The sequence below is a fragment of the Leucopleurus acutus genome (assembly GCF_964270905.1).
Source record: "Leucopleurus acutus genome assembly, chromosome: 8".
NCBI classification, from domain to species: Eukaryota; Metazoa; Chordata; class Mammalia; order Artiodactyla; family Delphinidae; genus Leucopleurus; species Leucopleurus acutus.
Window position 1 is genome coordinate 54,493,064 of NC_139151.1, and position 17,262 is coordinate 54,510,325.

The 17,262-nt window shown below is 40.0% G+C and overlaps 1 protein-coding gene across 1 annotated transcript in view; it reads left to right on the forward strand.

Annotated features, from left to right (window-relative positions):
- The window catches only part of INTS4 (integrator complex subunit 4), a 113,212-nt gene that overhangs the window by 10,690 nt on the left and 85,260 nt on the right, over positions 1-17,262 (forward strand). Inside the window, exons 3-4 of the mRNA XM_082844524.1 lie at positions 8,167-8,284; positions 14,270-14,376. Coding sequence (XP_082700650.1) covers positions 8,167-8,284; positions 14,270-14,376 — 225 coding nt within the window. The remainder of the gene's footprint in view (positions 1-8,166; positions 8,285-14,269; positions 14,377-17,262) is intronic.

The following is a 17,262-nucleotide window of genomic DNA, read 5'->3' on the forward strand; positions in this document are numbered from 1 at the left end:
CCTCATATAGCCTATTGATCAACATGAACACCGTATGTGACTACCATCCAGGTCAAGAAATGGAATATAATCAGCCTCCCATAGGCCCCCTCAAAACTCCTTCTAATTATTTCTCCCCCCTTTCCCAAAGATAACCACTACTCTCCTGACTTTTGGGGTAAAAAATTCCTTTAAAAATTTTTTTTACCATTTAAACTTGTACTAAATACAGATTTATTTGGTAAAAAAAAAAAACACTCCTTTCCTTCCTTCCTCTTTCCCTCCCTCCCTCTCTGTATGTATCTTTTTTTGTGGGACTTTTGCTCAAAATTCTGTGAGATTTATCTATATTATTAACTATAGCTGTAGTTCATTCATTTTTACTACAGTATAAGACTTCGGGCTTCCCTGGTGGCACAGTGGTTGAGAGTCCGTCTGCCGATGCAAGGGACACGGGTTCATGCCCTGGTCCAGGAGGATCCCACATGCTGTGGAGCGGCTGGGCCCATGAGCCATGGCCGCTGAGGCTGCGCGTCCGGAGCCTGTGCTCCGCAATGGGAGAGGCCACAACAGTGAGAGGCCCGCGTACTGCAAAAAAAAAGAAAAAAAAAAAGATTTCATTGTATGAGTATACCATAATTTATTTATTCATTCTATTATTGATGGACATTTAGACTGTTTCCAGGTTTTAGCTATTATAAGAAATATTGCCACAGACATTTTTATACAAGTCTCTTGGTGTGCATGGCTTGCATTTCTGTGTAGTGTATACCCTGGAGTGGAATTACTGAGCCAACTGTTTTCCAAAGTGGTAATACCAGTTTACACTCGTATTAGCACTGTGTGAGAGTTCCAGTTGTTCCCCATACTTTCCAATAGCTGCAATTGATTTTCTTCATTTTTTTAAAAAAAAATAAATTTATTTATTTATTTATTTATTTTTGACTGTGTTGGGTCTTCGTTTCTGCGCGAGGGCTCTCTCCAGTTGCGGCGAGCAGGGGCCACTCTTTTTTTTTTTTTTTTTTTGCGGTACGTGGGCCTCTCACTGTTGTGGTCTCTCCTATTGCGGAGCACAGGCTCCGGACATGCAGGCTCAGCGGCCATGGCTCACGGGCCCAGCCACTCCGCGGCATGTGGGATCTTCCCGGACCGGGGCACGAACCCGTGTCCCCTGCATCGGCAGGCGGACTCTCAACCACTGCGCCACCAGGGAAGCCCAGGGGCCACTCTTCATCGCGGTGCGCGGACCTCTCACTATCGCGGCCTCTCTTGTTGCGGAGCACAGGCTCCAGACGCGCAGGCTCAGTAGTTGTGGCTCACGGGCCTAGTTGCTCCGCAGCATGTGGGATCCTCCCAGACCAGGGCTCGAACCCGTGTCCCCTGCATTGGCAGGCAGATTCTCAACCACTGTGCCACCAGGGAAGCCCGATTTTCTTCATTTTGACAATTCCTGTGGATGTGTAGTCACTGTGGCTTTAATTTGCATTTCTTAGATTACTATAAAGGGGAGCAACTTTAATACGTTTAACTGGATATTCTTTTGGGTAATACCTATGTATGTCTCTTGCCTATTTTACAATTTTTTTTTTTTCCCTTATTGCTTTGTGGGAATTCTTTATATTCTGGGTACAAGTTCTTTGGTTATACATGTTACAAGTATCTTCTCCCTTTTTTAGTCCCTTAATGTTGTATTTTGATGAAAATAAGTTCTTAATGTAACCCAATTTGACAGTCTTTTGAGTTATATTTTGTACTTTTCTTGTCTGATTGATATAAGAAGGGTTTACCTACCCTGAGCTCATTAAGACATTTTGCTACATTATTATTAGAAGCTTATTATTTGTTTTTCATACATTGAATTGATTTGTGTGTGTAATGCTTTGGTGTATGGAAGTCCAAATGTCCCAGCACCATTTACTGAAAAGAATGTCCTTTCCCCATTGTTTTGTAGTACCACCTTTCTGGTAAATTAAGTGTCTGTATATGGGTGGGTATGTTTCAGGGCTGTCTCTTCTACTGTTTGTCTATTCTTATGCCAATACCATGCTGTCTTAGCATAACATTATAATAAATCTTGACATCTGGTAGGACAACTTCTCCCACCTTCCTCTTCTTTAAGTATATATTAATTGTTCTTGGTCTTTTAATTTCTTTATAAATTTTGAGCCGGACCAGGGCTCGAACCCGTGTCCCCTGCATTGGCAGGCGGATTCTTAACCACTGCACCACCAGGAAAGTCCTTTTGTACATCTTTTTGTTAGTTATTCCTAGGTAGTTAGTATTTTGTTATTGTAAATGATATGTTTAAAAAATTTTATTTTCTAACAGTACAGAATGGATATTCAGAAATGCAATTGATTTTTGCTTATTAAATCCTATATCTAACAACCTTGCTAAGCTCATTTAACAATTTTAATAAATTATGTGTAGATTTTGGATTCTTTACAAATAATCAAATCAGCATATAACGGCTTTGTTTGATATTAATATTATGATACCAACTATCCCTTGATTAAAGTTTACGTGGTATACCTATTTCTACTTTTTATTTTCATCTTTTTTATAACATTTTATTTTATGACCCATGTAAAAAACATGTAGTTAGTTTTTTAAAAATTTCACTTGACAGTGTTTGTTTTTCAATTGGAGCATTTAGTTCATTACATTTAACGTGTTTATTGATATATGCTGGTTTAAATCTACCCTCTTATTAAATGCCTTCTATTTGTCTTACGTGCTCAGTGTTCTTTTCTTTTCTGTCATTTCTTGCCATCTTTTGCATTGACTCTTTTAAAAAAATTCTCTCCTCCACCCCTTTTTTATTAGCTTGGGAGTTATACATTCTTTTACACTTCTTTTACTGGTTATAACCTAGCTATTACATGAATTCTTGACTGATCAAAGTCAAGTGTTAAATGGTACAGTTTCTATTTTGAACAATGTGAGGACTTTAACTTCATTTATCCACCTTCCTGACTTACATGTGTGAATGAAGTTTTATGTTTTAATTCTCCATTTTTCACTCTGGAAGACACTGTTATTTTCTACAGGCAATATTCATTTAAGTTTACCTATGTATTTATCATTTACCCACATGTATTTATCATTGCTTTTCTTTCCTTCTTGTATCTGTGACTGTTTATTCATCTGGAATTATTTTCCTTTTGGCTGATGAATACCCTCTGATATTTCCATTTATTGTGAGTTTACTGGTGGCACTCAGTGACAAATTCTTTGTGTTTGTATGTATGGAAAAGTTTTAAGTTTTACATCCATTCTTTTTTTTTTTTTGGCCATGCTGCATGGTTTGTGGGGTCTTAGTTCCCCAACCAGCCACTGAACCTGGGCCACAGCAGTGAAAGTGCTGAGTCCTAACCACTGAGCTGCCAGGGAATTCCCTTTACGTTCCTTCTTTTTATTTTATTTTATTTATTTTTGGCTGCTTTGGGTCTTTGTTGCTGTGCATAGGTTTTTCTCTAGTTGCGGCAAGTGGGGGCTACTCTTTGTTGCGGTGCGTGGGCCTCTTATTGCGGTGGCTTCTCTTGTTGTGGAACACGGGCTCTAGGTGCTCGGGCTTCAGTAGTTGTGGCTCACAGGCTCTAGAGCACAGGCTCAGTAGTTGTGGTGCACGGGCTTAGTTGCTCCATGGCATGTGGGATCTTCCTGGACCAGGGCTTGAACCACTGTCCCCTGCATTGGCAGGTGGATTCTTAATCACTGTGTCACCAGGGAAGCCCCTACCTCCCTTCTTGAACGATGTTTTTGCTGTGTGTAGAATTTAGGTTGGCTGTTTTTCTTTATTTGTTTGTTTGTTTTTAGTATTTTAAATATATCATTGTATTGTTTCCTTTGAGAAGTCACACACATATGTTTTTCTTTTTTGGCATCTGTAATACTATTCTAGTTTTCCTTAGCGGGAAGGTTGTTCTGTACTATCTAGCCTGCCCCTAACGTAAGTGGGAGTCTTGGCATTGCCTTTTGCTGGACTATAGCGGTATACTCTTTTTTTTTTTTTTCGTGTATTAAGTTTTATTTAATTTATTAAAAGAATGAATGGAAAGATGAATAATTCTTTGGAACCATTCAAATTCTTTTGCTGTTCTATAATTTTTTTAAATCAAATACTCCTTTTTTTATTTTTTGCTGCTCAAAGGATTAAATTTTTTTTCAGAAATATGGAATGCTTCATGAATTTGTATGTCATCCTTGCATGGGAGCCATGCAAATTTTCTCTCTATTGTCCCAGTTTTAGTATATGTGCTGCCAAAGCAAGCACCGCAATTACTCTTAATTTGTCTCTGGCTACTTTTGCCCCTTCCAATCCAATCATTATATTGAGGCTGGTTTGGTATTTCAGAAATTTGAATCTGTTTATGTCACTCTCCTCGTTATAGTTATTCAAAGGATTTTTATTGTTCTTAGGACAAAGACTATTCATTTGTTTATTCAACAGTGAACAAATATGTATTGAATTCCTGCTACATTCTGGGCACTATCAGAGGCACTTGCCATAATTCTCAAAAAGTTGTGGCACCTGCTTGCCTCTGTAGCGCATTTCATGGTAGTCTACATTTTAGCCACATTGCCCCCTTTTTCAGTTCTGGAAGCTGTGGTGTTCTTTCATGACTGAGAGCATTCATTTATTCTTTTCTCTCTGCCTCAAATTAAAGTCCGTGTTTGTTATATGCTTTCATGGAACTCTTTATTTTTCCTTTACAGTACAACTTTGTAATTATGTATTTGGACATTACTTGACAATTGTTTGCCTTGCCCATTAAAACTTAAAGTTCCATGAGGGCAGTGTATCCCCATGGCCAAACACAGTGGCTCCTTGTAAGTACTCAGGAAATCCTGTTGAACAGATGATGGATGAATTATTTAATTCACCGAGTGAATTAAGTAGGACACGTGGCTTTTCCTTTTCCTATACTCTTCCCTTTATTTTTATCAGAATGTACGAAGTGCTTTCTGGGCATTCTGCTTGTCACTTTAGCAGCTCACAGGTTGGTTGGGGAAACAGACACAATCACATAATACACTATGATAATTACAGTGCACTGGTGAGGGGCATGATAAAGGGTTGCACCAGGCTGCTTGGGTGATCCAAGCGGAAGGGCACTCTTGTCCAGTTCAGGCATCAGAGACAAACTTCCTGGGGTTGCTGACACCTGAGGGGCAGGAGGGAGTGGCTGTGGGAGGCAGGGAGAGCAATTTAGGCAGAGGAGCAATCTGAGCAGAAGTACAGAAACTTGAAGCCTCATGGCATCAAGCTTGGTGGGGAATTGTGGGAGCTGACATACGGGACAGTCTTGGCAGGCCGTTGTGTCATGCTCAGCAGCTCAGGCTTCTTTCCATAGGAAACTGGAAGCTTTTGAAGGGTTATGAATGTTTGTGCGGAGTTTTAAATTTAACATTCTTTTAAAAACCCCAACTGTAGCATTTATTATAACAAATTCAAGCAGTATAGAAGTGTATAAAATAAAGAATGAGACTTGCCTCTGCAAATAAAAAAGTTAGAAAACAAAATACACTCTCCAGAGATTACTCTGGAGAGAATCACTGTAACAGATATGTATGCATTCTTAAATGCAGCATTTTAGAATCTTCCATATTCTGGGTTTGCAACATTCTTCTGCCTGGAATGCTGCTTCCCTAAAACTTCCTATTGCTCTCTGTCTCACTCAGTTAAGTGTCCGTTCAAAAGTCATATCCGTAGAGTGGACTTCCCTCACTGTCCTGTCTATAACAACCTCTCCACATTACTCTTTAACCTCTTACACACGTCGTTTTTCTTCAGAATGCTTACCATCTGAAATTACATATTTTCTTTTGCCAGTCTTTATTTTTAAATTTTTTATTCTTTTTGGCCGAGCCACACGGCTTGCACGATCATAGTTCCCCGACCAGGGATTGAACCTGGGCCCATGGCAGTGAAAGCACCAAGTCCTAACCACTGGACCACCAGAGGATTCCCTCTTTCGCCAGTCTTATCCACTTGAATATAAGCGCTATGAGAGCAGGGATTGCTTCTGTTTTATTCACTGTTGTATCCCCAGCAGCTAGAATGATGCTCGGCACATAGTAGGTACTCCTTGAATGTTTGTTGAATGAGTAAATTAATTTGCATTTTAGATAGAATAAGTACTTTCATGTGATTTTTCTAAAAAGTTAACTTTTTTTTTGTAAATTTACAAACATACACAAAAGGAGAGAAAATAATATGAGCTTTCCAGTGTTCCTCATCTAGCTTCAACAATTATCAACATTTGCTCTTCTTGTTTGGTGCATTTCCCTACTTTTTTGGGGGTGGGGCAAATCCCAGGCAACATATCATTTTACCTATAAACATTTAATTATCTGTGTTTAACAAATTAGGACTTTTTTTGGGACTTAAAAAAAATGACACTTAACAATAATCCTTAATAGTGTATAACACCTAGTCCATGTTCAGCTTTCACTGATTGTCTTAAAGTCTTTTTACAGTTGGTTTGTTTGAGCAGGATTCACATGTTGCATTTCGTTAGTTTAGCTGTCCTTTTCAGTTTCTTTTAATCTATAGCATTCCCTCCCCCCACCACCTTTTCTTTCCCATGATATTTATTGTTTAAAAACCAGGCATTTTACCCTGTGGAATTTCCCATATTCTGGGCTTGGTGATTGCATCCTTATTTTTCACGTGTTTTTTATTTGCTCTTTATGGTACCTATCGGAGTACCATATTCATAGGGATTCAGTTCAGGTTTTATTACCCTCCACATGAAAGGACTGATGATCATAGAGGAAGGAAGGAAGGGCATTAATATTTGATTGCCTTCTGTATGCCCATTTCTGTGTGAGTTGTTTTCCTCTCAGTAGCTGTTTGAGGTTGTTATTAGCCCCATTTCACAGATGAGGCTTAGGAAGTTAATTAGCCTGTTCAAGACATATAGCTATTACATAAGTGAGTCCAGGTTTCACACCTCAATCTGGCCAATTTCAAAGCCCTTTCTCCTTCTGCTGCACTCCACAGCTTAAGTTCCCAAGAAAATGACTTTCCCAAGGTTGAACATATGGTAAGTGGTGTGCCAGGATTCGGGGTCTTCTGACTGCATATCTTTTGTCCCTTCTCCTGCTTCAGGCCTTCTTGTTGTGCCCAGTTACCTCCTTAGAAACTGGGGTCACATCTAGAAGGCACTTCATCTTTTGAGCATACATTTAAGTAATTTTGTCCTTGGGACAGAAATGCTTGCTTAATCTTAGCGTTGGCAAGGTACTTTTTTTTTTTTCATTTTACCTATGTTTATTGAACATCTGTCTACTTAGTGCCAGATATTGTGCTACATACTTGCGATATGGTGATGAACAAAAAGACATGTTCCTTTCGGTCTTTGGGAAAAATTTCTTACCATAGGAATCTTGGTGCAAATTAGAGACCACCTCCCGATATTGAAGCTAAATGGGCCACGCTAACTCATGTCTTAGTCTCTCTTGCCCTGGGCCCCAGACCCAGGACCTAGACCCAGGCAATGATTCACCTGCCCCAGACTTTTCTTTAAAATATTTATTTATTTATTTATTTGGCTGTGCCGGGTCTTACTTGTGGCACACAGGATCTTTGTTGCTGCATGCAGGATTTTTAGTTGTGTCATGTGGGATCTAGTTCCCTGTCCAGGGATTGAACCTGGGCCCCCTGCATTGGGAGCACAGTCTTAACCACTGGACCACCTGGGAAATCCCATCACCTGCCCCAGACTTCTGATCAGGAACTGGTGATCCAAAAAAACACAGGTAGAACGAAAACTTCTTTCTGGTGATAGCAGTAGTAGCTGCAGCACCCAATTTCTGGGGCTCCAAAAACAGTGGTGCTGACAGCAGTGTTGAGTGCCCAGTGCTGGCAGTGTTGGTGGTCCAAGTTGCTGCAACTCATGTCTAATGTTACTGCAAAGGGGAGGAAAGTTACTTTTAATCCCAAAAGCACACATCTCCTTAGAAGTTAATGACATCAGGAAGGCATAAAATATTCCCATTCACTTTGCAGTATTTAGGTGTAACATACAGATTGAGAAAAACTTTCTGCCCCCAAAGCATATAAAGTTAATTTTTCAGAAATAAAGCTTAAGAAATACTTGTTGACTCTGTTTTGAGATATTAGTTTCCCATGTTCCTGAGAGTAGAGCATCAATGTAACAATAGCTGCTTTTGTTTCAGGAGAATGATGCATCTGTGAGACTGAAAATTGCATCATTGTTGGGTTTACTGTCAAAGACAGCAGGATTTTCACCAGACTGCATTATGGATGATGCCATTAACATCCTGCAGAATGAAAGTAAGTTGCAATTTAAAAGCTATATAGGGAATTCCCTGGCTGTCCTGTGGTTAGGACTGAGCTGCCACTGCAGGGGGCATGGGTTTGATCCCTGGTTGGGGAACTAAGACCCCATATGCTGCAGGCCTGGCCAGAAAAAAAGAAAAAGCTGTATAATTAGATCAGAAATCTTTAGTTCCTTTTATATACAATGTAGAACAAAATTTTCTTGTGTTGGTGGTTATTGAAAAGGAATTTGAGGGTGATTCAATAAAACCATGTACATATATTTACACTAGAGTTAAAATACAGGTTTGCCTCTTAATAGCTATCATTTATTGATCTCTACTAAGTGCCATATACTTAAGATAGTTTACATATGACATAAGAAAGATACTATTGTCCCTATTTTATAGGCTGGGAAACTGAAGCTCAGAGAAGTTAACTAACTTGTTCAAGGTTACATAGTATGTGACAGAGTTGATGTTTTGTTGACTGTGCCTACTAACTCAGAAACTGCCCTGGTGCTGCCCTGGTCATGGGGTCCCCCACAGTTTACTTCCTATAAAGGCAACATCTCCCAAGTCTCATATGTTGTTGCCTTTTCTGTTTGTTCCTTGTTGATGCCCACTAAAATTATTCTCAGTGTTTAGGTGAAAAGGAAAACTATTTTACCTTAAAATTTTTTTTCTTTGATTATCTAGTTTTATTTATATACAAGATTTTCTTATAGGGTTAGTGCCTCATTGCCTTGATATTTATTCTAAAATTAAATAAAATGAAATCCTTTGTGGCTGTTCCTGAAAGTACTATAGTTTTGTTTGAATTGTTTGTAGTTTCAAAAAACAGTTTTATTTCATTTTAGGGTATACATATTTAAACAAATATGATTATTTAAATATTGGACAACATTTAGTCTATCAACTTGAGGTTATGAGAGTAATAAAGGTCCAGTGAACTCAAGAGACAATCTAAATTCACTTACTGTACAACTGTTTAATGATAACAAATATCTTTTATAAGTGGCCCATGGGTTGAAGTTGAGAATTTTTTATTTTGTTAGAAGGAACTTTAAATTTTACCTATATTGAATTTTGACCCAAGACTTTTAATTCACAGGAAACAATCAAAATATATTTAAAAAATTTTTTTGGCATTTATTGAAATGCCAATGTAATGACATTAGGGAGAAATTTAAAAAGTATTACTACTACTACCATAAAACAATTTGATGGGGGCGGAGTCAAGATGGCAGAGTAGGAGGACGCTGAGTTCGCATCTCTGCACAGCTAGGGCACCTACCAGGCACTGGTGGGGGACCACAGACATCGAAGGGGATGGTAGGAACCACTGAGTGACTCGGTAGGGGGAGTGTGACATGTCGGGGAGTGACGGGGAAGGAGAAGTGGAGGTGGGATGGGACCGGTGCCCCTGAGGGGCGGCTGGGGGAGGGGAGGGGTTCCCAGACCAGGTGGGGCCCACCCATGGTTAGCGGATCAACAGGGACAGGGGAGACCCTCGGGAGAGGGGAGGAATGGAAGGGAGCACAGCCAGCATTTCCCTGCCCACTTGGGCCCGTGGGGAGCCTGCTGAGGTCCTGGGCCTAATCCTCTGCCCTCGGAGGTCCAGCAGTGCTGAGCCTAAGCTCCGTCCACACACCCCCACCCAGGGCCTTACCTCTGAACTCCAAACTCTGCACACCAAGGCCCCCCTCAGGCCGTGCTGCCTTTCCCCACAGGTGCTACGCCTAGGTTCCCCACACTAAACCCCACCCCCGCCTAAGTTCTGCCCCTGCCTAAGCTCTGCCCCCACAGCCAAGGGTCTTTTTTAATTTTTTAAATTTTTTTAGGTTGTGTTTCTGTTTTACCTTGTTGTTGTTGATTCATTTATATTTTGATTTTTCTGATTTTATTTTATTCTTTATAGTTTGTTATTCAGCTCCTTTTGGCTTGTTCCCTTTTTTTTTTTTCTGTTGTGGTTCTGTTTTACCTTGTTGTAGTTGTTTCACTTATATTTTTATTTTTCCTAATACATTTTTTGTTTCTTCTAATTTTATTTTATTTTTTTATTTCTGTTATTGTACTGCTCCTTTTTTTTTTTTTTTTTTTTTTTTGCAGTACACGGGCCTCTCACTGTTGTGGCCTCTTCCATCGCGGAGCACAGGCTCCGGACGCACAGGCTCAGCGGCCATGGCTCACGGGCCCAGCCGCTCCGCGGCATGTGGGATCTTCCCGGACCGGGGCACAAACCTGTGTCCCCTGCATCGGCAGGCGGACTCTCAACCACTGCGCCACCAGGGAAGCCCCTGTACTGCTCCTTTGTGTGTGTGTGTGTGTGTGTGTGTGTGTGTGTGTGTGTGTGTTTCTATTGCTATGCTGCGTGGCTTGCAGGATCTTGGTTCCCAGACCGGGGGTTGGGGCTGATCTCCTTGGTGGGAGTGCCGAGTCCAAACTGCTAGACTGGACTTCCCTGGTGGCGCAGTGGTTGGGAGTCTGCCTGCCGATGCAGGGGACACGGGTTCGTGCCCTGGTCCGGGAAGATCCCACATGCCGCAGAGCGGCTGGGCCCGTGAGCCATGGCTGCTGAGCCTTCACGTCCGGAGCCTGTGCTCCGCAGCTGGAGAGGCCACAACAGTGAGAGGCCCGCGTAAAAAAAAAAAACAAAAAACACAAACTGCTAGACTAACAGAGTACCTCAGACCCCAGGGAATATTAATTGGAGTGAGGTCTCCTGGAGGTCCTTATCTCAGCACCAAGACCCGGCTCTACCCAACTGCCTGCAAACTCCAGTGCTGGACGCCTTAGGCCAAACAACCATTAAGGCAGGAATACAGCCCCATACATCAGAAAAAATGAGACGACAGAAAAATATGTTACAGACGAAGGAGCAAGGTAAAAACCTACAAAATCAAATAAATGAAGCGTTAATAGGCAACCTACCTGAAAAAGAATTCAGAGTAATGATAGTGAAGGTCCAAAATCTCGGAAATAGAATGGAGGCTCGGATTGAGAAAATACAAGAAATGTTTAACAGAGACCTAGAAGGACTAAAGAACAAACAGACAGTGATGAACAACACAATAACTGAGATGAAAAATGCACTCGAAGGAATCAATAGTAGAATAACTGAGGCAGAACATTAAGTAAGTGAGCTGGAAGATTGAATGGTGGGAATAACTGCAGAGGAACAGAATAAAGAATAGAGTCAGCTGGTAGGCTCCAGTCTAAGATGATCCTTTATGTCTTTGGAGAACTGTTAAATATTAGTGTTTTTTGCTGTTTTTCTGTGGCACCCATCAGCTTTTGACTCTCCTGCTAGGAAGACAGAGAAATGCCTGGCTGCTATGTTTTTTTTTTAGCCAAAGCAACTGAAGGGAGCTAGGGAGAAGGAGGGAGTCTCATTTTCAATATGTTGATTATCTCTTAATCTTCTCTTCTTCATTATATTTCCTCCCTGTCCTCACCTAGTATTCCCCAAATTAGATCCTTTCTGTCCTAATTTTTATAGAGAACAAACCTCCTATTTCAGTGGTCATTTGGTTATATAGGATAGGGAAGGAGGCAGGGGTCCAACTACTTCTTATAGACGCTTCAAACAAATCCCTGCCTCATCCCTGTTTTGGGGTGTGTTTTGGTTGTCTTTTTATTTATTTATTTTTTTTGTGGTACGTGGGCCTCTCACTGTTGTGGCCTCTCCTGTTGCGGAGCACAGGCTCTGGGCGCACAGGCCCAGCGGCCATGGCTCACGGGCCCAGCCACTCCGTGGCACGTGGGACCCTCCCGGACCGGGGCACGAACGGGGCAGTTCCCTGCATCGGCAGGCAGACTCTCAACCACTGTGCCACCGGGGAAGCCCTGGTTGTCTTTTTAAAAATCTACAATTCCTGAATCTTTCTGGGCGTATGGCTAGAATTTATTTGCTCTGTCACGACACCCTCCTCAGTAGGCATTTAGTATTAGATTTCTCAGTTTTGCCATAGACTATTTTTTTGATTTTATTTATTTATTTATTGGCATACTAAGTATTTTTTTAACATCTTTATTGGAATATAATTGCTTTACAATGGTGTGTTAGTTTCTGCTTTATAACGAAGTGAATCAGCTATATATATATGTATATTCCCATATCTCCTCCCTCTTATGCCTCCCTCCCACCCTCCGTATCCCACCCCTCTAGGTGGTCACAAAGCACCGAGCTGCCATAGACTTTTTAACTGCTTTCCATCTCTGAAAAATTTGTTGACTTTTCTCATCTGCTTACCTTTCTTCTCCTGTTTTCTTTATCCTTGTAAGTTTATACCTTTAAAGTTTCTTTACGCTTATATGTTAATGAGGTTTTAGGAAAGAATTAGTGATAAACAGATGTGTTCAGTCTATTGTGTTTTACTGGAAGTCTTAGTAAGAGATGATTTAACCAGTGTTTTCTGAGCTTTTGTCATTTATATATCATACCATTTTTGACATATTTGTTTCACATCTATATTATGGTTTACTTAATGTTTTTAAGTGGACAATTATTTTTTAGTTAAATAAAATTAATTTAAAGAGACTATATTAGTAAAGGTAAAAGAAAATTAATGTCATCAACATAATAACTGCAATTTTTATTTTGTTCATTAAAATATGTACAAGCATACCTCTGAGATATTGCAGGTTCTGTTCCAGACCACCACAGTAAAATGAATATCACAATAAAGCAAGTCACACAAGTTTTTTGATTTCCCAGTGCAGATAAAAGTAATGTCTACACTATACTGTAGTCGATTAAGTGTGCAATAGCATTATGTCTAAAAAGAATGTACTACCTTAATACTGTATTGCTAAAAAATGTTAACCATAATCTGAGCCTTTAGTGAGTCATTATCTTTTTGCAATAGTAATATCAAAGATCATTGATCAGAAATCACCATAACAAATATAATAATGAAAGTTTGAAATATTTCAAGAATTACCAAAAGGTGACAGAGACATGAAGTGAGCAGTGCTGTTGAAAATGGCACTGATAGACTTGTTTGTTGCAGGGTTGAGACAAACCTTCAATTTGTAAAAAATGTAGTACAGTATCTGCAAAGTGCAATAAAGTGAAGCATAGTGAAACAAGGTATGCCTGTACAAGGTTATTAATATAAAAATGATTTTCCTAATGCCACCTAAATCCTCTTGTATACCACTAACACTACCATACCATAAGAGCCGTATTTTGGAACAAAGAAGAGAATTTAGACAAAGAAGAGAATCTGGCTAAGGTGATTGATAGTGATTCACTTAGAATTGGCTGTTTGCCCATTTATTAAGCATCTGTTGGGCATATAATGAGTGGCGCTAGATTCTGAGAATACAAAGGTGAATAAAACACAGTCCTTGCCCTTAAGGATCTTTCAGTCTCCTGGTTTTGTCTGATATACAAATAAATAAGTATCGTAAAGTGTTACAGCTGATTCAGTGGAAGCATGAGGAAGAAATGGTTAATTGTTTTAGGGGAAGAAGGAAAAGTACCATACAGGAGGTGACACTTCAGGATTAGTAGGTGCTCCCTGGGGAGTAGGGTTGAAAATGGAGTTGGATATAGATGAAGGCATTCTAGGTAGGGAAGTTGGCCTGAGCAAATTATAAGTAATTGGGGAAAAGGGTGCTAGAGGAGACCTTAAATAGATGAGGCTAGAAAAGTAGGGAGGGCTAGACATCATGGCGGGACTGGTATGTATGTATGTATGTATATATGTATGTATGTATGCATGCCCTACTAAGGAATTTAGACTTTATCTTGAAGGCAATGAAAAGCCCTTGAATTAGTCAAGCACTAAACATTTTTGGAGCACTATGCGCCATCCTGTGGAGGACTCAACTTTTTAGACATGATCCCTTTAGGAATTTAGTTGAAGGGAATTAGGGATCAAATAGTAGAACCCAGCTGACAAAAATCTACATTCTTTACCCAAGTAAATTTAGTTTCTATAGTGATCTCCTTTTGCAATTCTAAAACCCAACTTTCCATCTTCCTTTCTAGAGTCTCATCAAGTCCTAGCTCAGCTGTTGGACACTTTGCTTGCAATTGGCACTAAACTCCCAGACAATCAAGCTATCCAGATGCGATTAGTTGATGTAGCCTGCAAGGTAAGAATATAATTGTTAGACATAGGGTTGCATCTTTCTTGAACAGTTTTGCATTATCTGGAGAGGTGATATGAGCTGTAAGATCTGCTTACCTCCATCCTAAATCTATAACTGAGAATTGCCAAGGACTCTTAATGGTTTTAAGAGCTGCCTCATTTTTTTGTTTCTTGATGTTGGATTAGGAATAAAGTTGAGTAACTTGTTATAAAATGAGCTTCCTCATCCTCCCAAAAGAAATGAAAATAATCATAGGAACTACCATGTATCCTGTACCTAATACATGCACTCTGCTTATTACAGTACTGTGTACCCAGTTTTTCATTTGTTCCTCATAGTCCTTTAGGGAGGTGCTATTATACCTCTTTTACTAAGGTGGGAATTGAGGTTGGAGAAGTTTAGTTTCCCCAAGTTTTCGCAGTTAGGAAGTTGCAGAACCAGGGCATAAACTCCTTTTTCTGATTCCAAAGTCCATATTCTTTTTATGATACTTTGTTGCCTTAATAAACAGACCAACTAGACACAAGTGTTTTGGAAATTTTTTTGTTTCTCTGATTATAAAAAATTGTATGTACATTAGTTGTGCCTTTTTTTTTTTCCGTACGCGGGCCTCTCACTGTTGTGGCCCCTCCCATTGCGGAGCACAGGCTCCGGATGTGCAAGCTCAGTGGCCATGGCTCACCGCAAGCTCAGTGGCCATGGCTCACGGGCCTAGCCGCTTCGCGGCATGTGGGATCTTCCCAGACTGGGGCACGAACCCGCGTCCCCTGCATCGGCAGGCGGACACTCACCCACTGCGCCACCAGGGAACCCCAGTTGTGCCTTTGGACTTAATTTGGAGCTTTTTATTAGCTGTCTTTTGTGCATAACACCAGTTCCTAAACTTTGTAGAATTGACTACTTTTTTGTTGTTGTTGCTAACATCTTTATTGGAGTATAATTGCTTTACATTGTTGTGTTAGTTTCTGCTGTATAACAAAGTGAATCAGCTATACGCATACATATATCCTCATATCCCCTCCCTCTTGCGTCTCCCTCCCACCCTCCCTATCCCACCCCTCTAGGTGGTCACAAAGCACCGAGCTGATCTCCCTGTGCTATGTGGCTCCTTCCCACTAGCTAGCTATTTTACATTTGGTAGTGTATATATGTCCATGCCACTCTCTCACTTCATCCCAGCTTACCCTTCCCCCTCCCCTTGTCCTCAAGTCCATTCTTGTTTGTAGATTTTTTTGATGATGGCCATTCTGACTGCTGTGAGATGATACCTCATTGTAGTTTTGATTTGCATTTCTCTAATGATTAATGATGTTGAGCGTCCTTTCATTTGTTTGTTGGCACTCTGTGTATCTTCTTTGGAGAAATGTCTGTTTAGGTCTTCTGCCCATTTTTGGATTGGGTTGTTTGTTTTTTTGATATTGAGCTGCATGAGTGCTTGTATATTTTGGAGATTAATCCTTTGTCAGTTGCTTCGTTTGCAAATATTTTCTCCCATTCTGAGGGTTGTCTTTTGGTCTTGTTTATGGTTTCCTTTGCTGTGCAAAAGCTTTAAAGTTCATTAGGTCCCATTTGTTTATTTTTGTTTTTATTTCCATTTCTCAAGGAGGTGGGTCAAAAAAGATCTTGCTGTGATTTATGTCAAAGAGTGTTCTGACAATTGGCTTTAGTTTTAATCTTTTTGGTAAATTTATTTTGAGAATATAAGGAGACATATGTTTGAATTGTGGAAGGGTTATATTCATGGAATTAGAAAGCCATTTCTGAACCCCAGGAAAGAGTATTTCATTTATCTTAATAAACAATGACAACAATAAACAAACCCAGAACACTTTGAGAAGTACAGTATTAAAAGCTTAAGTGGATCCTAGAGAAATGGAAATAAAAACAAAAGTAAACAAATGGGACCTAATGAAACTTAAAAGCTTTTGCGCAGCAAAGGAAACCATAAAGAAGACCAAAAGACAACCCTCAGAATGGGAGAAAATATTTGCAAATGAAGCAACTGACAAAGGATTAATCTCCAAAATTTATAAGCAGCTCATGCAGCTTAATAACAGAAAAACAAACAACCCAATCCAAAAATGGGCAGAAGACCTAAATAGACATTTCTCCAAAGAAGATATACAGAGTGCCAACAAACACATGAAAGAATGCTCAACATCACTAATCATTAGAGAAATGCAAATCAAAACTACAATGAGATATCATCTCACACCAGTCAGAATGGCCATCATCAAAAAATCTAGAAACAATAAATGCTGGAGAGGGTGTGGAGAAAAGGGAACCCTCTTACACTGTGGGTGGGAATGTAAATTGATACAGCCACTGTGGAGAACAGTATGGAGGTTCCTTAAAAAACTACAAATAGAACTACCATATGACCCAGCAATCCCACTACTGGGCATATACCCTGAGAAAACCATAATTCAAAAAGAGTCATGTACCAAAATGTTCACTGCAGCTCTATTTACAATAGCCCAGAGATGGAAACAACCTAAGTGTCCATCATCGGATGAATGGATAAAGAAGATGTGGCACATATATACAATGGAATATTACTCAGCCTTAAAAAGAGACGAAATTGAGCTATTTCTAATGAGGTAGATAGACCTAGAGTCTGTCATACAGAGTGAAGTAAGTCAGAAAGAGAGAGACAAATACCGTATGCTAACACATATATATGGAATTTAAAAAAAAAAAAGTCATGAAAAACCTAGGGGTGAAACAGGAATAAAGACACAGACTTACTAGAGAATGGACTTGAGACTATGGGGAGGGGGAAGGGTAAACGGTGACAAAGCGATAAAGAGGCATGGACATATATACACTACCAAACGTAAGGTGGATAGCTAGTGGGAAGCAGCCGCATAGCACAGGGAGATCAACTCG